This window comes from Oryctolagus cuniculus, chromosome 18, assembly GCF_051225735.1.
Source record: "Oryctolagus cuniculus isolate XC-2025 breed Fujian yellow rabbit chromosome 18, ASM5122573v1, whole genome shotgun sequence".
Lineage (NCBI taxonomy): Eukaryota > Metazoa > Chordata > Mammalia > Lagomorpha > Leporidae > Oryctolagus > Oryctolagus cuniculus.
In genome coordinates, this window is record NC_142884.1 from 11,334,458 (window position 1) to 11,358,601 (window position 24,144).

Consider the following 24,144-nt stretch of genomic DNA (forward strand, 5'->3'; position numbering starts at 1 on the left):
CGGGGATCATCAGATGCAGGGGGAGGTGAGCTGAGGCAGGTGGGCAGAGCCAACCAGGTGAGGACGCGGAAAGAGGGCATGGAGGCCACTGCGAGCGAGGCCTGGTGGGCCAGCAGCAGGAGCTCCCTGGTGGCTGCCACGTGAGTCAGCTGCTAGGGCCCGGCCCCACAGGAGCATTCCCCCCCCGCCACACCCACCCAACACGAGGGCAGATTCGGGCCTCCCGAGCTCCAGGGGAAGCGGAGAGCAGACACTCTGGAGAGCCTAGCCCTGCTGGGCCCTGACCACCCAGCCCTCCTGCAGCCCTGTGCGCACGGTGCAGGGCGGCAAGGACAGCCAGCCTCGAAGCTTCCTAAGCAGGTAGCAGCCGGCCCACAACCAGGCCTGCAGGCAAGGCTTTATTCACACGGTCACCCCCGCCCTCCAGACCGGGACCCCCAGGCTGGGCTGGAGCTAACTGGTCCCGCAGGCCAGGCGCCCACCCCGCCGCCTGCTCACACATGCTGCTTCCGGTGCCGCAGCACCTCGGTGGGCGTGAACAGGAAGTCCTTCTGGCAGGCCTCGCAGTGGTAGGGCCTCTGCAGGGCAGACGCCTTCTGGACAGGCTCGGGGGCCACTTCCTCACCCCCTAAAGGAAGGGAAAGGGTGAGGCTGTGAGAGGGGCGCCCCACTGTGCACTCCCACCCACCACATCCAGGTTCCCACGGGGCTCAGGCTCTCTTCCCGCCTCCTTCCGGGAGCCGTCCTTGGTTAACACACGCACTGGCCAGTGAGTGAGACAGACAGACAGAGACACAGAGCCTGGAAGAGTGAGCTTGGGTGGGGCCGAGTGCCACGCTGCAGTCCCCCCCGCCCCCTAACCCCCACAGCACGCGACGCCCTGCAGTATGCTTTGGGTGACAATGGCACGGGTGGTCAGGGCAGTCAGCTACGAGACAGAGCAAAGAACAAGAGACAGCCACAGATGGACAGAGAAACAGAAACAGACAGGGACAGCAACCCAGAGACCAGAGGCAGGCAGGTGGGCAGACAGAAGCAGGTGGTGCTCCAGGGCCCATCTTTGGAACTGGGTCTGTGTGTGGCTCTGGCTAGGGGGTAAGGTCATCAGCCCCTAGCGTCCAGCAAGAGCCCAGCCACACAGGAAACAACGTGGGATGGCCGGGCAGCTGGACAGACACACACGGCTGGGGCCCCAGGCTTGCCTGCGGTGCCCTCCTGCGGGGCCTGGGGGCAGGAGCTCTCGTGGGCGATGCGCTCCAGGGGCGTGAGGGGCAGGTGCAGGTCGCAGTGGGGGCAGGTCCAGAAGCTGCGCAGGCAGTCGCTGTACAGGTCCACGTCACTCTGCAGCAGGCAGACTGTCAGGGCTTGGCCCCCCAACCCCAGACCAAGTCCCAGTGGGGGTAGGGCTTCCTAAAGCCCCTTCGCTAGGGCAGGAGGGTGAGGGGCCAGGGCGGGGTCAGGCTCACCGTGAGGCAGTTGTACGTGAGGAAGTCAGTGACGGCATAGCCCCCCTTGATGGGGTGGGGGGACAAGGTAGAGCTGCCAAAGAGGCCAGGGAGACTGGGGGCAGCTGTGACAGTCTGTGGCCCCACGTAGAGGTTCTGGGTTTCCAGCCCTGTCAGCCGCCGGAGGCTGTAGGGAACCTAAGGAAGCAGACAGCAGATAGAGACAGACTTGGGGGATGACTGTTGAGCTCCTGGATCCAGCTGTGCCTGAAACCTGCATTTGGACTTTCCCCCAGCCTCCATTCTTCCAGGAAGTCACCCTGGATTTCACCTTTCTCCCCCACCCCACCTACATGAACCATTAGGGGCAATTTTGCACTCTCCACTTAAAGAGTTGGGGGACTGGTTTAAAGTCTGTTCTGGCCAGCTCTTCCTCTCTGTCTTCCATGAACAGATGCCTACGGCTTCCCTCTCTCATCCTGAGCTCTCTTACCTGCTCACATCTTGCATGCAGAAGGTGCTTACTAAACATCTGAGGACACAGGTGGTGCAGGACAGGAGGCGGTGGGGTGGCCTCCACACCTCACAGCTGACTGACCATGGGCACGTTTTTAACCCGCACCGAGTGACCTGGAGGCTGAGCCTTCCCACGTCTGCAGCCCACGGGAGCTGACTCCTGACCGCAGGTGCGCACCAGCACGCAGGCCAGGCTACCTTGGACGCCATGAACTGCAACAGCTCCCTGCTCAGGGCCGCCACCTCCTTGCGGCTGATGGGCGGAGCCTCCTCCCCCTCCTCCTCCTCCAGGTGCTGCCGCCGGGCCTGATGGGCCAGCTGCCGGTCCAGGGCACTTTCCCAGTGAGCACGGAGCCGCAGGGAAGCCGTCAGGAGCCGGACGGCACTCTCGCTGTCCGCCAGCTGCAGCTCCAGCCAGCCGTCAGCCACCAGGCGGGAGCAGTCACCATTGGTGTCCAGGGACCGGCTGAACAGCAGCAGGGACTGCAAGAGAGGGGGCAGAGGATGGAGCGTGGGTGGGAGGGGCAGGACGCCATCTCAAGGAGAACTGCTCCCGCCTGGGCTCCTGTCCGCCCACCTGTCCATCTGTCTACCTGTCAATCTGAGGAATCCACCCCTGCGGGCTCTGCGCCAGACCCCTTCAGGTGCTGCGGACACAACTGTGAACAAGGCCTGGCCCTGGCCCTGACACCGACTTGGAGAGACAGGAGACAGCCTGACCCTAAGAGGCAGCTGAGCCCAGCAGGGGCGGGAGTGGGGGGTGGCAGCTCGGGGGCGACGCTCACGGACAGGAACACCGTGGAGGGCAAGAACCTGGACAGCAGGTGCACGCTCACCCACCAGGGCAACCAGGACACCATGCTGGGGCATCCCACAGCTGGGGCACGGGGTGAGGGGAGCGGGAGCAGCCACAGGTCCTGGGTGACGTGTGGGAGGGCTCGACACCTGGTTCTGCCTACTTCCAGACCCAGGTACCACTCTCCATGCACACAAAACACTGAGGGTGGGCAGAGACGCAGGCATGCGGCTGTTCCATCCACTGTCTGCGGGACATGACCGGGTGCACTCCAGCGGGGTGGCACGCGGTCGCCGAGGGGGAGCAGTGGCTCCTGGGCGGGAAGCACGGCGGCCACAACCCCTCCCGCAGGGACCTCTTCCCTCTCCGTCCCCTGGGACCAAGGCCAGGGTCCTGCTACCGTGGGCATACAGCTGAGAGCGCCACTAGGTGCACTGTGTGACCCTGGAGCTCTGCTTGGTCACTCGCTGCTGCCCACCCTGAGCCCGCCGGCCCTCTACAACGTGGGTCACAGGGGCCGGGCCTGGTGGCGTGCAGTGCAGCAGCCACTGCCGCCAGGACCACCTTTCTGGCCATAGACATGGGCACCAGCGAGTCTGCAACCCGAGCACCTGGACAGCTGTGCCCACCTCGGCACGGGGTGCCCAGCTCTGCCCAGCTTCCTGGGGCTCCGGTCTCACCTGCCTCTCTACGACAGCACTTCCAGCCCTCCCTGAGCACACTGAGCCTGGTGCCTCAGGGCCTTTGCGTGTGCCGCTGCTCTGCCCCTAGAGACCCTCTGACCGAGGCCCACCCTGCTGGCCTCATCGCACCGACAGCCCGTGCTCCGCATCCGCCCCTGCCCCACTGCTCATCTTCCCCTGCTACTTCCCTGGCTCAGTGCCCTCCTGCGTCTGCGCTGTCCTGAGGGCAGGGCTGGGTTCTCAGCAAACCCACGCAGGAAGAGGACAGCGGGCCCAGACAGCGGGCCCAGACAGCGCCGCCTGCAGCAGCTCCTCGGCAGGGGTGGCGCGGGGTGGGACGCACCTGCAGGGCGGGGATGCGGACGCAGTTCACCAGGTAGGGCTTGTTGGTCTCCAGCAGGGACACGAAGGCGAGGAGCTGGTGGCTGCTGTTCATCTTGTCCTTGTCACCTGAAGGGCAGCAGAGTGGCTCAGAGCCCGGCTCTCCCGCTCACCCGCCCCACCCCACCCGTTCACACCCACACGAGGAAGGGCTCGAGTGGGTCCTGGTAAGACATCCGCCACTTGTCCGCACATGCTCTGCCCGCAAGGAGGGAGAACCGGTGACCTGGTGCCACTGGCACGTGTGGCAACAGCGCGAAGGTCACGGAAAACCGGGCGTAGTGGTCAGCAGTGCCACTGCACACGAGACGGCGGCCAGCCCCAGCCCCTGACCATCGGAGTGAACCAGCCCATCAAAGACCCCTGTCGGGCCCTCTAACTTGAAGAGGAAAGGGCAGGGCAGTGTGGGAGTGGCCACTGGGAACTCAGAGCGCAGGGTCGGGGGGACCAGCGTGGCCCCCTCAGGGCCCTCCCTCAGCAGCCTCAGCTTCACGCATTTCTACCTGTGACACGAGCAGAGTGCCACGCACTCACTGCACACGCGGGCGGAGCCACCCAGAGCCTGGAGAGACCACGAAGCAGCCGTGGGGGCTCTGGAGCCAGCTTCCGCCAGCTCAGTGCGACAGGAATGGGGCTCGAGGCCCGGGGGACTGCTGGGCCCACGCCGAGGAGCACAGCCCACGGCCAGGGTTTCTGACACCCAACACTCCTTGGGCACGGCCACTGGCTAGATCGGTGTGCAAGGCCTTGCCCGAGGCCGACCTGGTGGTCCCTGGCAGCCCCCTCCGACGGGCCCTGCGTCAGCAGCGCCACACAGGTGTGTGGGAGGAGAGGCAAGCCCATGGGTGCCGCGCTCCTGAGGCCACTGCGTCACTGCCCCTCCCATGCGGGATGGGCCCCTCCCACCAGCTCTCGGTACCTTGCTTTCCTTCGCCACCCGCAGTCTCCCGCTCCTGTGTGTGCAGCACCTCAGGGTTGTTGGCAAAGACACAGGTGGGGTGCAGCACAGTGCCCTGCTTGGCCTGCGTGTGGAAAACCTGCAGAGGTGGGGTGGAGGCTCCAGACTCTGCTCTTCCCAGGCCCAGGTGCTTCCCTCCATCCTCAGAACCAGGTTCCCTCTTCCACGTCTCAACCCACACGCCCCTTCCTCCAGGAAGACCTCCCTGACTACGTTCAGGCTGAGTGAAGTTCATCCCAGCCCTGCCCCCCTCCAGGTGTCATTCTGGGATGTCTGTGCCACTGAGCTGTAAGCCCAGTGAGGGCAGAGCCAGGGCTGTTTGCAGTCCCCACCATGTCCCTAGCACAGAGTGACAACCAAACAGGGATGGGAGTGGAAGAGGCCCACCTGGTCAGAGTCCTTGCGGCCACTGTTGAGTGCATCGGGGACGGCCAGCTGCGGATAGAGGCCCCGGCCCAGCACCAGCTTGAGCAGGGCCATCTGCTCCCGGCTCAGGTCCTGGGCAGCGCTGGCGGCCGCCTGCAGCTGTTCCAGGTTGTGCCGCAGCTTGAACTTCACGTCCTGAGGGGCCATGGGAGGGAAGCGGGCTCCTAGGAGCTCTCCCAACTCTGCCTAGTGGGCTGGGGCTAGGACACATGCACCCTGGGGCTCCGGGCCAGGCCCTGTCTGGGACCTTGTTCCCTGGTGCAGGGGCAGGGACGGGTCCCCTCAGGCTCCAGGACAGAGCACAGAGCCGACTCCCCTCCATGAAACTCCTGCTCACCCCAGCCCGCAGCCCCACGGCGCCCCACCTGGATGTCCACGTTGTCATCGGCCGCCCGGCCTGCGCAGTCCTCCTCGCTGGAGCAGTCGCCCAGGTCCTCCTGCAGCCGCAGAACCTTGCGCCTGCGCCCTGCGCCCTCCTCGTGCTGCCGTTTCAGCTGGTGTAGGGCCCGGCGCTCGCGACGCTGCTCCAGCCGACTGTAGCTGTCCCCCGGCGCCACCGGCTGAGCCTCGGCCAGTAGCCCGTGGTCTTCCAACAACTCCTGGGGGCGTGGGGGGGGGGACAGAGAGACACAGAAGGCTGAGTGGGCTCTAGCATCAGATGTAGGTTCAGGGCCAAGGCCCACCACTTGCTGGTGAGTGCCTTCCCCCTCTGAGCCACCAGCTTCCTCACACGGAAAATGAGGACCCCTCAGGATCCCACAGGGCTGCTGGAGGCTGGGGGCAGCAGATAACTGCTCCATGGGAGACAGCGCCATCACCGCTGGCCAAGGGAGTGCCGGCAAGGGACAGGAAGGGGCAGAAGAGGGGTCAAGGCGAGTGCTCCCTGGGGTCCTCCCTAGGGGCTATGGTCAGCGACCGCTCCCTACAGCCCACAGCTGCCTCCAGGCTCTAGCTCTGCCCCCACCCTCCCCTCAGGCCCAGGGGAGGGCCCTGTCCCGCTGGTCCCAGGATGCTCCAGCCCAGGAATGGCCTCAGAGCCCGGCTTCCAGCACACCCGGGAACCTGCTGGAAATGCCAAGTCCTGGCCCCCAGCGCAGACCCAAAGTCAGATCTTATGGAAGGGCTGGACGGGGGCCGGGAGTCTGCATCCAGCAGCCCCCAGGTGGCTGACGTGCAGTCACTCCAAGCCCCCAGGCCTCCACTGGCCACGCCTTCATAACAGCCCTCATGTGACCCAGGCTGATGGGACCCTGCTTCCTGTGGAGCCCCTGACCCATAGAGGACTGAAAGGGGCCCACACTCCTCGAGACAGCCCAACAAAGGTTCCCTGAGATGCTAATAGCAATCGGGACAACGGGTCCCCACCACAGGGACCCCGGAAACCGCACAGGGGCATTGGCCAGGTAACCACGCACTCTGGGCCTCAGTACACCCATCTGTAACCAGAGGGAACAAAGGAGACAGGCTCTGATGTTTCAGCCACGGAGACACGCCGGAGGGAGCTCCGTGCCAAACGAAGTGACAGCCACGGAGCACGACCCCAAGAGCCGTGGAGGGGCCGGGCGGGGGGCCGGGGGTGGGGGCGGGGCTCATCACGACTCCACAGGCAATCTCCTCGGGCCACCCTCACCCTACAGGCATCCAAACGGGTACCCGCAGGCGCTGTGCTCAGAGAAGACTGTGTGGCTGGGCGACATTTATCTTCTGTTTGTGGAGGGGACGTCCGGGGGCAGGCTGCTGGCGAGCGGCAGAGTGAGGGCTGGCTCCGTGAGGGCGGCTCCATCTCAGGGCCCCGAGCCTCGCCCTCAGCCGCCTCACAGCGCTTGGCCTGTGCTTCAGGCTGTTTCCCTGGTCCAGAGCGTGAGGCTCTTCCATGAGGACGCGGCAGGTCACTGCTCACCCCATCTGCCTCCTCCAGGAAGCCTCCTGGGGTTCTGCCCTGCCCAGGCTACCCCACACCTGCTCGTCTGCCGGCGGGGGAGGTGGGGGGAGGGAAGGAGTCTGGTCTGATCAGGGAAGGGGAGAGGAAGGGTCTGCAGGGGGCCGGCACTCTGCTTGCTGGGCAGGGCCGGCCCAGGCCACTCAGCCTCACCTTGAACTGGCGCCGCAGGTTGGCCATCTCATACAGCCGGTGCTCCTCTATGCCTCGGCGGCGGCACCACTTGCGGGAGTTCCTGCTCCGTTCTGATTTCACCTGCGAGGCGGAGCGGACGTCCCAGTGCCTGAGCCCAGCCAGTTCAGGGGCACCGGGGGCTGGCCCACCACCCAGCACGAGCTGCCCCAGCACGAGCCACGGCGGGCCATGAGGCAGGTGGGAGACCTGCTGGCCCTCACTCAGGGACAGCTGCTCTCCTCCTTCCAGGTCTCAGCCCCAGCACTCCCTCCCACAGGAAGTCCTCCTAGACCACCCTGTGGGCTCTCCCAGCCCTCTCTGGGGTGTCACTGTTTAAGGTTAGGTCTGTCTCCCGGCTCCAGACTGGGAACCCCAGGAAGGCAAGACCAGGGTAGTTCTGGTCACCAGCAGGTCCCCAGCACCGACCAGCTCGGGACTCAGGACACGAGTCCTGGATGCATGGTTGCCAGGCTAGGGAATGCGACCCTTCTACAGGTGGCACTGGCTTTAGAAACCCCGGGGCCGAGCCCATGCAGCCCCTCAGCCAGAGGTGGGGAGGGCTCACGGGTCCTCCCAGGGAGGGGACAAGGTACAAGGAGCCGCAGCGCAGGATGCCCAGACCCCATGCAGGACACGTGGACAGAGCTCCCCTGGCAGCCTCACCTGAACCCAGGCGTTGAAGATGTTGAAGAGCGTGAGGGGGTCGCCCTGGTCGCTCTCCAGCGGCCGCCGAGCCGCCGCACACTCCAGGCTGCTCTGGGCGCTGCGGGTGAAGGGCGACTGGACACTGAGGGCGGCCGCGACGGTGAGCATGGGCTCCGCCAGGCTGAACACGGAGCCCAGGATCAGCATCTTCCCTGGCGGGCAGGCACGGCTGAGCCTCTTGGCGCTGGGACGGGGCCCCTCACCCCCGGGGCCCTCCCACCCCTACTCTGCATCCCCCCACAAAGGCCCCAGGAGCCAGAGGGTTGGATTCAAACTCTCCTGCCGTGCTTTCTGGACACGTGACCCCAGCACTGTCCTGGGATGACGGCGCCACCACTGCTGTCACTGACGCCACGGCCTTCCTGCTCTCCCACTCACAACTGCTGCCGCCCCAGCTGCCCCTGCTTCCGGCACCTGCCCTCAGCTGCCAGGGGAACGGTGCTCCCCCGCCTCGGAGACCTGTGCACAACCACACCTGCACCAGCTCTAGCACACAGCAAGTGCTAACTCTGCTGCGGCAGAATGAATCTCTTGCCATCTTTGTCCAACTCAAGGGTGGTGGCAGAGGAAGAAGGGGGGAGGAGAGTGAAAGCAAGGAAAAGAAACAGAACCTCAACATGGCCAAACGTCTGTCTGTGAGGCGCGCCCGGGGGAATCTGGCCATCTCCGGCCTTGCCCACCTGCCCTGTGACTGTGGCTCACATGTCCCAAGTCTGACAGTCCCCATGACTTCATGCTAAGCACCTGTCCCATGGCTGCCCTGGTCAGATAACGCTGGGCAGTAAGGCCAGGCCCCCGGCTCAGTGACCACACGTATCCTTCCACCTAACCAGGCCTCTGTTTCCCTATCTGAAAAATGAGGAAACAGGGGTTGGCATTGTGGCGCAGTGCGCTAGGCCTCCACCCGAGGTGCCAGCATCGCATATGGACGCTGGATTGAGTCCCGGCTGCTCCTCTTCCAATCCAGCTCTCTGCTATGGCCTGGGAAAGCAGCAGAAGATGGCCCAAGTTCGTGGGCCCTTGCACCCACGTGGGAGACCCGGAAGAAGCTCCTGGCTTCGGATCGACTCAGCTCTAGCTGTTGCGGCCATTTGAGGAATGAACCGGCAAATGGAAAACCTCTCTCTCTGTCCCTCCCTCTTTCTGTAACTCTCATAAAATAAATAAATAAATCTTAAAAAAAAAAAAATGGGGAAACAGCATTGACCTCTCCTCTCCGGGGTGCTCCGAGAATCAACTGGGGCTCACCTCGTAACAGGCTAGGAACTGCACTGGCACGGAGGACACCCCAGCCAAGACCCCTGCACCCCCAGCTCTGCTGCTACCCATCTGGGAGCCTTCCTCTCCTTCCACAGGAATTGAAAAGTCATCTCCCTGCTCTGACCCGGGGAGGTGGCGCGAAGGAAGTACTGAGCACCAGCACCCACCAAAGCCAGGCTCTATGGCCACTGCTTCCCAGCGGAGTTTCAGTATCCTCACCTGTACAGGGCGACACGAGGCCCTGCCCTCAGCAGTAAGCACCAAGCGACACAGCGAAGCGCTGACACAGCCATGCACTCACAGAATGGTCTGCTGACCCCCTTTCTCCAGCCCTATGTGCTTCTAAACAAACAAAATAACTACCTCAGCCCGGGGGGCACTTGGAGCGGCTGGCCCAGCCTCAGCCCACCCTGGGGACCACAGTCTCTGCGCCAGGTGTCCAAGGCGTTAACGGAGACGGTTCAAGCAATGGCACCCCAGGAGGCCCTGCTGAGGCAGGAAGAGTGGGCGGCGTGGGCTGTGATGGCAACCGAGCCACTGCGAGGAAGAACAAGCGTGGTCAGCAGGCTCCCCAGAGGGCAGCGATGACTCAGGAACGCGCGAGAGAGCAACAGGCAGCCGAGTTGCAAAACCTCAATGACCGCAGAGCAGGCAAGGACAGAGTAGGAACAGGCTGGGCCCAGCAGAGATGCGGGCAGGGGTCTGAGCTGAGGGACACCCAGGACTCCTGTGTCTGCGCAGTCAGTCCTGTCCCTCCCAGGGCGGCCCTGTGAACACACCCAGTGTTGGGCAATCCCTGCGGGCGAGGGCATCCGGTGTATCACCACCGCAGCGCCCCTGCGTGGACAGTCCTCCAGCCAGGCACCTCAGGCCACACCTCCCCCAGGGGTGGCATCCGCAGGACACCAACGGTGTGCCCGAGGTCAGAGGTAAGAATGACAGGGTCACAGGGCCTACCCGCCTCGGGCCCTCAGGATGACCCCCGCTCCAGACTCTGTCGCCCACACAGACAAGCAACACCGCGCCTGTCCCTGACCAGCCACTGAGGACCCGCACAGGCCCAGTCGGGCCTAGAAACAGCGTCAACGCCACAGCACCCTGGGGACCTGGCCCCTCGGCCCTCACTGAACCCAGCTCTCAGGATAACTCCTTCACTTTCCAGCCTCCTTCAGTCACGGAAGACCCACTTCTACCCAACCCTGCCAGCCTGCATCCAGTGCAAAGCCCTCCCCTGACCTGGAGCCAGCACCACAGGGACCAGCCTGCCCTGCCCAGCCCTGCCTGCTTCCCTCACAGCCCGCACACCGTGCATCTGCCCTTGATGCACGCAAGCCCCCAGCCCCGGGACATCTGTTCTCTCCACTGTGCCGTCTCGCGTCGGGAAGGGGGCTGGCTGGGACCCTGGTGAGTCGCTGGGCCCAGAGAAGGAACAGACTTGCCTATGGGATCACCCAGGGGTCCTCACCAATCACGACATCCACGGGCAGCTGGGCCAGCAGGGACCCGATGGGAGTGAGGCTCTCAGAGCTGTCCAGAGCTCCCTGGTCCTGGAGATACAGGATGGCGGTTTCCAGGCTGGCTGGTGGGGGGGGCTCAATGAAGGGGAAGGTTCGGGGGTTCCCCACGCTCATACTCTTCATCTGGAATGAGACAGAAGCCCCACCCCGAGACCAGGGAACACATGAGCCACGATGGAGCATGGACAGGTGTTGCTCAGTGTGGGGAGCAACCCGGACTAGACTAAGTTACTGGAATTAAGACTTATTCTATGCATCTGCTCTCCCACAATATGGCGCTGGGAGAGGAGGAAACAGCTTCTACACAGCTGCCTCTTGCCAACTTGAGTGATGACCTCCAGGAGCTGATCCTGCTCCTGATTGGAGGAGAGCAGCGTACTCGGCGTGTGGGTAGCAGAGTTGGGATTGGTGGAAGAGGACTATAAAGGAGGAGAGAGACAACATGCACCAGGAACATCTAGGGGGAACATCTATCTGAGGGAACACCTGTGCAGCCCCCGAGAGAGCCGGCCGCCGGCGGTGTGCCGCTCCCCTGCGGAAGTGGGGAAAGTGGCCAGGGGGAACCGCCCTTCCACGGAGGTGGAAGGGTCGGTAGCCAACCCGGGAAGAACCAGCAGCAAACCCGGGAAGGGCCGAGCAGACAAAAGAACAGCGCAGGGTCCTGTGTCGTTCCTCCACGAAGAGGGGGAGCGACAGCTCAGGAGTCGCAAACACATGAAACTTCAAACCCCCAGCTGAGGCCCACAGCGAGGAGCCAGGGGAAAGTCCACTGTGTGTCTCCGTGCGTCTGCCCAGCACATCTGACCACAGTAGAGGAGCCCATGATCCCAGCTGGACCAGTCACAGCTCCTGGGCTCTGGGTCACAGCAACTATGAAATGAACAAATGAGCGGGGCAGAGTCAATTGGAATCCTTCCCTGGGACTCTGCAAACTGGAGCTGAGATATGGGGGCTCTGGCATCTCCTGTGGTTGTGAGTGGTCAGGATGGAAGCCACTGCCTGGAAATCCACGCATCCGCCACAAGCCCAGGAGTCTTGGGCCCGTTTCTAAGGTAGACATGGCCCACCCCCCGCCCCGCTGCCGCAATCACACACAAATTGATAAAACTTCCCTTCCTGTGATAGTGTGAGTCGTGTTTCTCTCACTTGCTACCGAAGGAATCATGATTAATTCAGAGGCCCAGGTGGGCAGTGGGGGTGTGGAGAAGAGACAGCATGGCCACTACTGGGCCTGGCACACGGACAGACGCCGACGGTGAAGGTAGGCTTGGGGGCACCACAGCTCATACGACCGTGAGAGAGAAGCAAGCTCACCTGGCCCTGGTCCCTGGCACAGTTCTGGCTGTTTTCCTGGCAACCAGCTGTCCCAACTTCTTCCTGCCAACTAAGCCCTGATGCCTGGGAGAGTGTCCAGTGCTCACTAAGAGACACATTGCTTTTCCTTTTTGTTTCAGGTGACCCCAACATGCAGCTGGGGCTGACCATTACTGTTCTGAACCAGCTGGGCGAGGCCACGCCCCTGCCTCAGACAATGACGGGTTACAGACTGGACACGTGACCCCATCCCGTCAACAAGACAGGATGTGAGACTGGCCAGGGGCTTCCGAGAAAGGCTCCCATGGCCCGACTCGGCGCTTGCCAGCTGAGTGCCCAGAACAAGGTGCTTCACCCCTGCGCACTCTGCCCTCAGCTGTAAAGGGGACATGGAGATCCCCGACCCCATGGAGGCTGCGTGAGGATCACAACAGTTACATCCAAAACACTCACAACGCTGCTTAGCCAAAGAAAGCCCTGGGTAAGGACATTCTAATTTTACTTTTAATTGCTGATGAGAGACAGCACATTTATCCACTGGTTTACACCCCCAATGCCCATAACACCCAAGGGTGCAGAACTCGATCCAGGTCTCCCAGGTGGGTGGCAGGAAGCCAACTGCTTAGACCATCCCAGCTGTCTTCCAGGGTGTGCAGCATCAGGAAGCCAGAGTCAGGAGCCAGCCCTGGGGACCCCACCCAGGTGCTCCCACGTGGGACCTGCGCATCCTAAATGGCATCTTAAGTGGTAGGCTCCTCCTCCTCCTCACTGGGAGCTGTGCCAAACTGGCTGGAAAGCTGAGAAGAACCTAGTCCTTGGCGACACCGTTCGCTGATCCCCCAACCTAAGCCCGGGGCCCCTGCCTCATGGCCTCTCGTTGTGACACGGCAGACATCCTGCACCGTGCGGTCAGGCTGTGAGTCACCAGCGGGTCAGAAATCCACCCAGTGGGTCACAATCAGCCTTTTTTATTTCCATCGAAACCAAACAGAACAGAAAGCACCAGCACGCACCACTGTCAGCAGGGCGCTGGCTCGTGCTCCTCGCACGTCACGCTCTTCCCCACTCTCTTCCTCCTGAGCACTTCCCAGCGGCCCTCTCGGTGAGGGGTGGCCCAGTGACCGGGCTCCACAGGGGAAGTGTGTGGAAGGGACGCGCACCCCTGCAGGGGCCTGGCCCACACTCTCCCGCACTCATGTCCCAGGCTCCCCACCACCCACCCCTCCCAAACCAGCCCCCCTGCAGACGCAGAGGGAAGGAACCGAAGCCGCTGTGCCGGCCCCTGGTGACGGGCTCTGGCTGTCAGGCAGCCTCGGGACATAAAGTGTACTGAGCACCGCTCCCCGCCTGGAACCCCCTGCCCTGGGGCTGGGGCTCCCTGTTACAGAAGCAGGTACTACTGTGGGGTTTCCCATCACAGCCGAGAGCATTCTGACCCCACCCCACCCCCCCAGGAGCAGTCTGACATGTGGAAGGAAGAGCTCCCTCAGTCTCGCCAGCCCTGCCCTTCCTGGCCCCGACACGCTGGGAATGGTCCTGTCTACACCCGCTGCGTTCTCGCCTGGCACCTGCCCTCCCTGCCCACGTCTCACCTGCAGCACCAGCGCGTCCAGAGCCACCCTCCGAATTTCTGGAACGGGGTAGGGTGCGAAGGCATCGTAGTCTGACTCAGCGTAGAGGCGGAAGCAGACCCCGGGGCCCGTGCGGCCTGCCCGGCCCTTGCGCTGCTCGGCGCTGGCCTGACTGATCCAGAACTCCTGCAGCCTCTGCAGTTTGGCCTGCGGGTCATAGCTCATCTCCTTCACTTTGCCTGGGTGAGAGCAGGGAGGCCAGGAGGGAAACGCGTGTGTGGACGTGCGCACTGTAGCACACGTGGCTGTACACACACCTGGCGGCCAACCATTCGCTTGGTCACCTGCACCCACTCCTCACCCCATCGACACCAGCCGGCAGCTGTGATGGGCCAGCCCTGAAACCTCCTCTCTCTCACTTCCTTTCCCAAGCCTCGCGTCTTCAGAGGAGCGCTCATCCTACACCTCTGCTGAGCTCCCAGCCAGGCACCACGCAGCACCAGGCACGGGAGTGCCAGCCGTGGACGAGACAAAGGCCCTGGCCTCACAGGGCCGAGCAGAACGCCCCACCCACCCTAAGCCCAAGCTGTGTCTGAAAGCGGAGCAGCCTCAAATCCGGGCACCACAGCTCCTGTGGCAGCACCGAAGGCCCTCTCGGCGGCACGAGAAGGCGGGCGTGTTCCCATCAGCACACCCAAGGTGGCTCTGTTATTGCCGCACTCAGTCAAGTCACCCCGGGCCAGCTGCCACCACGTACACCCATGCGTATGAACTCACTCCGTCCTTATGACCTGGCCAGGGTAGCACCATGGGACAGGTGAGCAAAGCAACACAGGCAGTGCCAGTGACTTGATCCTGGTGACACAGACAGCAGTGACCAGGCCAGGCTGGCCGGTGTCGCCTCACCACCAGGCCACGCTGACTTTCCAGTACCTTCCAGTCAGAAGGAAGACAGAACAGAGAGCAACAGCCAGAGAACCCAACACCAGGCTCTCGGCAGCGAAGCAGCAGTGGGAGGAGAGGGTGCCTCTGAGAGTGAATGGGGCCTCCAATGAGGGCAGGGAGGGAGCCATGTGGACACCTGGAGAGACAGCTCTCAGCAGCGAGATCAATGGTGCAAAGGCCCTGGGGTCTGAGAACATCAGGGGGCCAGCACTGTGGTGCAGGGGGTTAATGTCCTGAAGCGCCGGCACCCCATATGGGTGCTGGTTGGAGGCCTGGCTGCTCCTCTTCCCATCCAGCTCTCTGCAATGGCCTGGGAAAGCAGTAGAGGATGGCCCAAGTCCTTGGGTCCCTGCACCCATGTGGGAGACCTGGAAGAAGCTCCTGGCTTTGAATCGGCTCAGCTCTGGCCATCGCGGCCATTTGGGGAGTGAACCATCGGATGGAAGACCTCTCTCTCTCTGCCTCTCCTCTCTGTGTAACTCTGACTTTCAAATAAATAAATAAATCTTTTAAAAAAAAGAACATCTGAGAAAAATTAAGCGGCTGTCACTGCTCCACAGCCAAACCTCACCAACTCCCCACTTAGGTCTGGGGCTTCCCTGGCTGCACCCGCACATCTCCAGACTTCTTTCTAGGTTCCCACGGTGGGTGAGGCCAAGGGACGGCCCTTACCAGAATCAACCACAAAGCGGATCCCATCGATAGTGACCGAGGTCTCGGCGATATTGGTGGAGAGGATGCACTTCCGGACTCCAGGGGGTGCCACGTCAAACACCTGGGGGAGGGCGGTGGTGGCGTCAGAACTAACTTGACCCTCAATGAACTGTGTCCAGGGGCCCGTGTGTCTAACACAGCCTCAGCACCTCCACTAACCCCTCTTCCTCCACAGTCCCCCGCGCAGACGGCTCTGCACCACCCTCAGCCCTCAGCCCCACCAACCCGCCTTCGATATTTCCCCAGTCTCTGTCCCCTGCCCAAATCCCTGGCCTCTGGCTTCTGGTCTCACACCCTCCAATCCACCCCTCACAGAGCAAGCAGAGGGCTCTGCTAAAGCACAGCTGGTAGCGACCCCCAGCCCTGCTCAGAGCCCGCCCACAGCTCCCCAGTGCGCCGGGAGCGAAGCCGGGCACCACGCTGGGTCCTCGAGGTGCCTTGCAGGCCAGCCGCACGCAGCTTTCAGCCTCATCTCTGCTGATGCCCACTTCGCGATCCGGAACCCAGCTACACTGCACAGCTTTCCCGTTGATCCTTCTTTCTCTCGACCCAGGCCCTCCGCACAAGGCCTTCTGGGGTTAGGGTCAACAACTACGGCATGCGAGTCAAGCCCAGCTCACCAAGAAGCAGCACAGAAACCGAGAGCGAGACCCCTGCCTGCTGCTTCACTTCCCAAATGCCTGCAACAGCCAGGGCTGGGCCAGACTGGAGCCAGGAGGCAGGAACTCAGGGGCCCGAGTACTCGAGCCATCACCTGCTGCCTCCCAGGGTCTACGTAAGCAGTGGAGCTGGGACTTGAACCTAGGGATTCCAACATGGGATGTGGGCATCCCAAGTGGTGTCTCACAGCTACACCATGACCTAGCCTTTGTCATTTTTCTTTAAGAAATATTTACTTATCCATTCAAAAGCAGAGCAATAGAGACAGAAACAGATTCCCATCTGCTGATTCACTCCCCAAGTGGCTGCAACAGCAAAATCTGGGCGAGGCTGAAGCAAGGAGCCAAGAATCCCATCCTGGTCTCCCACGTGGGTGCAGGGGCCCAAGCACTTGGGCCACCTTCTGTTGCCTTCCCAGACACATCAGCAGGGAGCTGACTGGAAGTGGAGAAACTAGGACTTGAACCAGAATGCCGATACAGGATGCCAGCGTCCCAACTGGCAGCTTAACTCACTGGGCCACAACGCTGGCCCCTGCCACATTTGTCCAGTTTTACTAGAACACAGCTGCCCACACATGCGGTTTAGGGTTGCCTCTGCACTGCAGTAGTGAATCTGAGCAGCTGTGACAGAGCCTAGGGCCTACAAAGCTGAAAATATCTATTCTCTGGCCCTTTACAAACAATTTGTCAAACTCTGGCTAAGCGCGGGCTCTGGGTGTCCACCCTGACCTTGCTGGCTGTGGACCTCTGCACAGGTGCAACCCCACCGACCTGCACCTGCGAGCCACCTCGGTCCTCATGCAGCAGCCCCGCCCCTTCTCCCACAGACCCCACCTGCCCGGCTCCGCAAGGCTGCATGCCACACCTTGTCCTGGTCGGCCACAGAGAGCGCGCTGTGCAGCGGCAGCACCACCCAGCGCTGGGTGTGGCTGGCATAGGTCTGGGCGGCCTCCAGCACGGCGCTGATCTCCGCCATGCCGCTGAGGAAGACCAGGAGGTCCCCCCGCTCCTCGGGGGGGTACTTATTGTCAATGGCCTGCAGCACCCTCAGGAAAGGCCGTGGGTCCAGCTTCTCCGACTTGGATGTGGTCGGCTCTGCCTCCTGCGGCTGGTAGACCACCTGTGATGAGACAGCACAGAGCACACCTTGTCATGCCAGGCCTGAGTAACAAATGGGAAGACTGGGGGTAGGCAGACCTCAGGCTGCTGGGGAGATGCACACAGCACAACTCAAATGGGACCATTTTGGAGGACGTAATAAAAAGACCAAACAGCAAGGGAACTGGGACTTCTGGGAGGACAGTAATGTTTGCTTTTTACAAATCTGGGTGCTGGCCCCACAGACATATGTGATCTGTGAAAGTTAACTGAGCTGCACTGAGGGCCTGCCACTCAGTGCATCTCAAGCACGACTCCACTAAGCAAAAACACTCTCAGTGATGGAACCAGCACCCTTTACGGCTACAGAGGAGACAAATGGCTTTTAGAACCAGAAGCCACAGGGATGATGGAACCCTTCCGGCGAGCTCTGACTGCATGGTTTAGACAAGGCAGCCCCAGGAGGGCAGTTCTCAAAGGGGGTGGTTTTGCCACCTGGAGCAGGCTGGCGACACCTGGAGACCCTGGCAGTCGTCACAACTGAACAGCAGAATGCCATGAGCACACAGCAGGCAGAGGTCAGACGCCGAGTAGCCCGGGGCGCACAGGACAGGCCCAAGGTCAGTACCACTGACTGAGAAACCCTGCCCTGCGCAGACAGTAGAGCAGACAGAAAGAGCCTGGGTCCCTGAGTGACACACGGAACACACTTGCCCACCAGGCTGCAGCAGCTGGACTGTGAAACCACAGACAGAAACTTCATCTTGGCCAGTGCCGTGGCTCAATAGGTTAATACTCCACCTAGCGGCGCCGGCACACCGGGTTCTAGTCCCGGTTGGGGCGCCGGATTCTGTCCCGGTTGCCCCTCTTCCAGGCCAGCTCTCTGCTGTGGCCAGGGAGTGCAGTGGAGGATGGCCCAAGTGCTTGGGTCCTGCACCCGCATGGGAGACCAGGAGAAGCACCTGGCTCCTGGCTTCGGATCAGCGCGGTGCGCTGGCCACAGCACGCCCGCAGCAGCGGCCATTGGAGGGTGAACCAACGGCAAAAGGAAGACCTTTCTCTCTGTCTCTTGTCTCTCTCTCTCACACTATCCACTCTGCCTGTCAAAAAAAAAAAAAAAAAAAAAACCTTCATCTTATCAGAGTCTATTTTTGGCTCACTCTGTCACCAGTCTGGCTCTTCCTCTGACAAGCACTTAGCTGTTTACCTGGGGCATTTTAAGTGGTCAGACCATGGGAGCCTTAATAGAGAAAATCCTTAACCAAACAGAGCAACGGAGAGGACAGACAGGTCCGGGTGGCCAGGGGGCGGGGTGGGGGCTGCGGAAGCACCAACCGTGATGGGGAACAGCCTCCCGGGCACCTGCACCACAGGGGCATTGCCGAAGTAGCTGGAGAAGAGCGAGATGTTGATGGTGGCCGACATGAGGATGACCTTGAGGTCAGGCCGCTGGGGCAGCAGGCGGCGCAGGACACCCAGCAGGAAGTCATTGTGGAGGTGCCGCTCATGGACTTCATCCACAATCAGAACCTCGTACTGCGGCAGGCTGGGTTCCCGCTGGATTTGCCGCAAGAGCAGCCCCACGGTCAGGAACACAATCTTGGTGGCGGCAGAACGCGTGCTCTCAAAGCGGATCTGGTAGCCGACCTGGGGCAGGAGGGAAAGGCATGATCAGCAGGGACTCTGGGCCTGGCACCAGCCCCTCATCCCGTCCACACCAGAAATGCCTGCTTGTCAGACTCCAAGGTCCAGTGGGCTTGGGAGAAGACCCCCACCTGTACCACTTGGTGGTGTTGACCTTGGGCAAGTCCAATTCCAAGTATATCCCTTAACGACCTCTTTTTTGGGGGCAGCATTATAGCATAGCAGGTAAAGCTGACGCCTGCAATGCTGGCATCCCATATGGGCAATGCTTCAAGTCCCAGCTGCTCCACTTCTGACCCAGCTCCCTGCTAATGTGCCTGGGAAAGCAGCAGCAGGTGACCCAAGTCCTTGGGCCCATGCACCCATGTGGAAAACCTGAAAGAAGCTCCTAGCTCCTAGCTTCAGACCAGCCTAGCTCCAGCCATTGCAGCCATTTGGGAAGTGAACCAGAGAATGGAAGATCTGTCTCCTCTTTCTGAAAAAAAAAAAAAAAAAAAAAAAAAAAAAAAAAAAAAAAAAAAACAACTATCTTTCAAATAAATAAATCTTAAAAAAAAAGTTATTTTCCTCTCCTAGATGCTGTGAGATTTCACATGGCAATGCCAATAAGGCTTGTGGCATGGAACTCTGTGTATGTTAATCATACTAGTAATTTCTTGAAGTTTATTTATTTACTTGAAAGGCAGAGTGACAGACACACACACACACACACACACACACACACATCTTCCATCCACAGGTTTGCTCTCCAAATGCCAACAACAGCCAGGGCTGGGCCAGACCAAAGCCAAGGGCCAGGAACTCCATCCAGGTCTCCTCTGTGGGTAGCAGGGGCCTGAGGACTTGAGCCATCACCTGCTGCCTCCCAGAGCACACATAAGCAGGAAGCTGAAACAGAAGAAGAGGCGGGACTTGATCCCAGAAACTCCAGATGGAATATTCAATTCTCAAGCAGTACTTAACCCACTGAGCCACAACACCACCCCAAAACATCAAAGTCTTTAGAAAAAAACAAACAGGAAAATATAGTCATGGCCTTCACATAGGCAGGTTTCTTAAAAAGAACTACATGTAAATGAAAAGACACCAGTAATGGAGTGAATGGCAACTCGTAGAGCAAGAGACAAGACCTGCAACACAGAAATCACACAAAGAACTCATGTCCAAAATCTACAAAGATCTATATAAATCAAGAACAACGCAAAGGACAAACGGGACAAAGACGTGAACAGGCACTGTGCCAAGGAGGGTCTCCAAAGGGCCCACAGGCAGATGTAGAGGTTCTTGGTCATCAGGGAACAGCCCAGCAGAATGGGAGCACCCATCAGAGAAGCTGAGGCAGGGCTGGTGCTGTGGAGGTAAAGCCGCAACCTGCAGTGCTGGTATCTCATATGGGCGCTGGTTCTATTCCCGGTTGCTTCACTTCCCATCCAGCTCTCTGCTGTGGCCTGGGAAAGCAGCAGAAGATGGCCCAAGTCCTTGGGCCTCTGCACATGCACGGGAGACCCCTAAGAAGCTCCAGGTTCCTGGCTTCGGATCAGCCCAGCTCTGGCCATTGCAGCCCAAATGGGCGCCAGTTTGTGTTCTGGTTGCTCCTCTTCCGATCCAGCTCTCTGTTGTGGCCTGGGAAGCAGTGGAAGATGGCTAAGTTCTTGGGCCCTGCACCCACACAGGAGACCTGGAAGAAGCTCCTGGCTCCTAGCTTTGGATCTGTGCAGCTCCAGCCAATGTGGCCATTTGGGGAAAAGACCTTTCTTTCTTTCTCTGCCTCCCTGTCTGTAACTCTACCTCTCAAATGAATAAATAAAATCTTTAAAAGAGGGCCGGCGCCGTGGCTCAATAGGCTAATCCTCCACCTGCGGCGCCGGCACACCGGGTTCTAGTCCCGGTCGGGGCGCCGGATTCTGTCCCGGTTGCCCCTCTTCCAGGCCAGCTCTCTGCTATGGCCCGGGAGTGCAGTGGAGGATGGCCCAGGTGCTTGGGCCCTGCACCCCATGGGAGACCAGGAAAAGCACCTGGATCCTGGCTCCTGCCATCAGATCAGCGCGGTGCGCCGGCTGCAGCGGCGGCCATTGGAGGGTGAACCAACGGCAAAGGAAGACCTTTCTCTCTCTGTCTCTCTCTCTCACTGTCCACTCTGCCTGTCAAAAAAAAAAAAAAATCTTTAAAAGAAAATAAAGTACCCTTATTAATGAATTTCTGTATGACTGCTAAAATTGATGAGGTTTTAATGTGTTCCCTTTTTCTGGTGTGCTATTAAAAGTGCTACACTGGATCAAAGCTAGTGCCTTTGTCTTCTGGCCATACACAAGCCAATCTGCAAAGTTCTAGAAGACTCCTCACTAGGTCAAAGGGTGAGTGCTCCACTTCTATTGAAATCGCCACATGCAGAAGCAACTGCTCCCACGGTCAGCTGGAAGCTCAGCGTCCTGGCTGGCCGGTCCCACTCACCTTCGAGCCGTACTGACTGAGGCTCTCGAAGCCCACACGCTTGGCCAGGGAGATGCAGGCAATTCTCCGGGGCTGGGTGCAGGCCACGTGACTGAAGCCAGCGGCCAGTAGGTACTGGGGCACCTGAGTGGACTTGCCGCAGCCGGTGTCGCCGGCCACCACCACCACCTGGTGCTCCTTCAGGGTCCGCAGGATGCGTTTCTCGTACTGAGCAATGGGAAGCGCCGCCCGCTCGCGCTGCAGTTTCGCCAGCCGCGCAAACGCCTGCTTCTGGCTGAAGTCCAGGTAGTGCAGCAGGGCGCGGCGGAACTCGGACGCTCTCTCCGGGGGCAGGCACCGGCCCAGCTCCCGAGAGCCCCGCGTGTCAGGGCCGAGGACGGAGAGGTTGATGCGGTAACGTGGGTCGTAAGCGCGAGGGAGGTCAGCCAGCGCCGGGATGCTGTGTGTGGGATGCCCGGGGTCTGCCTCCTCCTGCCTGGAGGCCTTGAGGCTCCGGAATCTCTGCAGGCGCTCAAAGAAGGCCCAGAACCTCTGGCACTCCTCAGAACCCTGCCGGATGGGGTCCTCCCCCCGGAAGAAGGCATCCTCCAGGAGGCGCCGCGTCTCCGGGCAGCTCCAGTCCCACTTCTCCGGGGCCTCTTCCTCACTGGGAGCCCGACGGTGGTCTCTGTGGTCCCTGGCATCCCTCGTCCTGGGAGGGGGCATGCTGCCAGTCACACCACTGTCCCCAAACTGGTCTCAGCGCTGACCACGCAGACGGCATAGGGCTCATCCGCTCCCCACCCACGGCAGTGAGGGGCCGGTGCCTGCGCCAAGAAAGCACGTGCTCCCCAAAGAGCCACCAGTCTTCCCGGGTCGCGGTGCAGGGTCACCCCGGGCGGCAGAGAGCATGGCCCGGGGCCTGGCTGGGCCGGCGACACACAGGGCACTTCTGAATGCTGCTGCGATCCGTGATGGCCGAGTTCAGCCTGGGTTGTCAGGCCCTGGAAGCTGGGGGGAGAGAGGACAGACAGTCACTCACGCTCACAAACGCTTCCGGAAAGCCCGCTCTGGACTAGAATAGGGGTAGCGAATGAGAACACTGGGGCGACACACGGTGGCACCCCAGGAATGGAGACTGGGACTACGGAGGGAAACCAGGGAGCCCCAAAGAGGCACCTGCCCAGGCCCGGCGGGCAGGGACGAGACCCTTGGGCACCGCCAATCAACAGCACAGCCTTCTCAGGGGAGGGGGCTACACGGAAAAGAACGCGATCCGGACGCCATCTCCCGAATCCTTCCATTCCCAGAGGTCTGCAGCCTTCACGACCCCTCAGCCTACGGCTTCCTCAGCTCTTGGTGTACAGGGGCCCTTCCATGAGTTCGTGGAAACTGGAATTAACCCATCGGTGTATTTCGGTGCAAAAGCAACTTTGAAATCCACGCATGGCTTTTCCATGACGCACACTCCCTACGAAACTTCGTATAAACTTTGGAACTTCCTGGCGCCAAAACACGCCAGTCTGTTCATCCCACGCCTCCGCGGACTTTTCCAAGTCGTCACGTCCGCACACCTGCTGCCCCGCAGCCCCAGGCAGGTGCCGTCCTCACGCCCGGCCCGGCCCGGCCCGGCCGCGCCCCCAGGGCTTCAGTCGTAAAGCGGCCGAGCAGGGAGGGAGTCAGTGTCAGGTCTCGGCCCGGCTCTCCCCCGGTTGACGGTCCTCAGCCTGGCCCAGGGCCTCGCTGCCCACGGCTCCGCGTCTCCGGGAACGGGGCGCCCCCATTTCTCGGTCTCTCTGGCTGGAACGAGACGAGAGCTCGCCCTAGTTTTCAAATCGTCTCCCTGCCCCTCCGGTTCCGCGACTCCATGTCCGGCTCCTTCGGCCCCTAGGTTCTCCCCGGGATGCTCAAACTCCACCTGTCCGCGTCGGCCAGCCCCGTCAGCTTCCTCCCACTCTCCTCACCGCGCGACCCGCCTCCCCGCTCGGCGCTCTCCCAGCCCATGTCAGGGCCCGGACCCACGCGCGTCCCACGCCCCTCACCGCACCAATCGCCGCCAACGCATCAACTTCCGGTCCGCGCACTCCTCGCGCGCCCGCAGCCGGTCCTGCGCCTGTGCACACCGCCCTCTCGGCCAGACCCCGCCCCCCGCAAACACAGGGCCCAATCAGGAGGTGTGGGCGGGCCAAGGCCCACACTGCGCCGGCGCACAGCGCAGTCCCTCACCGCCCCGCTCTGGGCGGAGCCTCGGACGACCCTGCGCCCTCTAGGGGCCGGTGGAGGTATTGAGACGGAGACTTGAGTTTCCGTGGCTTTGCTGTCGCGGGCGCCCCGGATTATCGGACGCTGGGGTTTTCACCCGAAGAGGGATCTTCCGGGGCCCCGGGCACTATTAAAACCGTCCCGCCGGCCGGCGCCGCGGCTCAGTAGGCTAATCCTCCGCCTAGCGGCGCCGGCACACCGGGTTCTAGTCCCGGTCGGGGCGCCGGATTCTGTCCCGGTTGCCCCTCTTCCAGGCCAGCCCTCTGCTGTGGCCCGGGAGTGCAGTGGAGGATGGCCCAGGTGCTTGGGCCCTGCACCCCATGGGAGACCAGGAAAAGCACCTGGCTCCTGGCTCCTGCCATCGGATCAGCGCGGTGCGCCGGCCGCAGCGCGCCGGCCGCGGCGGCCATTGGAGGGTGAACCAACGGCAAAGGAAGACCTTTCTCTCTGTCTCTCTCTCTCACTGTCCACTCTGCCTGTCAAAAAATAAAAAATTAAAAAAAAAAATAAATAAAAAAAAAAAAAAAAAAAAAAAAAAAAAAAAAAAACCGTCCCGCCATCACCCGTTAGTGTATAAGTCACTAATAAATGATACAGCGTAAAGTCCCCGAGAAGGCGCGGTGTGGGTCTTGCCTGGGACTTCCTACCCCCACAGTGTCTGGGGGTCAGCGTGTGTTTGTTGAATGAGTATTAAATGAATGAGC

General features: G+C 61.2%; 1 protein-coding gene across 7 annotated transcripts; it reads right to left on the bottom strand.

Annotated features, from left to right (window-relative positions):
- Nucleotides 1-349: 349 nt before the first annotated feature.
- Nucleotides 350-23,348, bottom strand: DHX34 (DExH-box helicase 34). Of its 7 annotated transcripts, none has more exons than XM_008250813.5 (17): nucleotides 23,226-23,348; nucleotides 21,200-22,189; nucleotides 18,440-18,751; nucleotides 16,872-17,126; nucleotides 15,303-15,405; nucleotides 13,707-13,924; nucleotides 10,749-10,923; nucleotides 7,982-8,175; nucleotides 7,298-7,399; nucleotides 5,571-5,804; nucleotides 5,167-5,340; nucleotides 4,741-4,858; nucleotides 3,784-3,890; nucleotides 2,160-2,444; nucleotides 1,467-1,643; nucleotides 1,203-1,341; nucleotides 350-628 (listed from the first exon to the last, which is right to left on the bottom strand). In XM_008250813.5, exons 2-17 carry the CDS (start codon nucleotides 21,902-21,904, stop codon nucleotides 495-497), a joined length of 3,432 nt encoding a protein of 1,143 aa, XP_008249035.3. In that variant the 5' UTR covers nucleotides 21,905-22,189; nucleotides 23,226-23,348; the 3' UTR covers nucleotides 350-494. The 7 variants fall into 7 exon arrangements, 6 of the variants coding, with proteins under 6 accessions (XP_008249035.3, XP_008249034.3, XP_008249033.2 ...); XM_008250812.5 differs by having other exon boundaries at nucleotides 23,221-23,345; XM_008250811.5 differs by having other exon boundaries at nucleotides 23,143-23,291.
- Nucleotides 23,349-24,144: the final 796 nt, after the last annotated feature.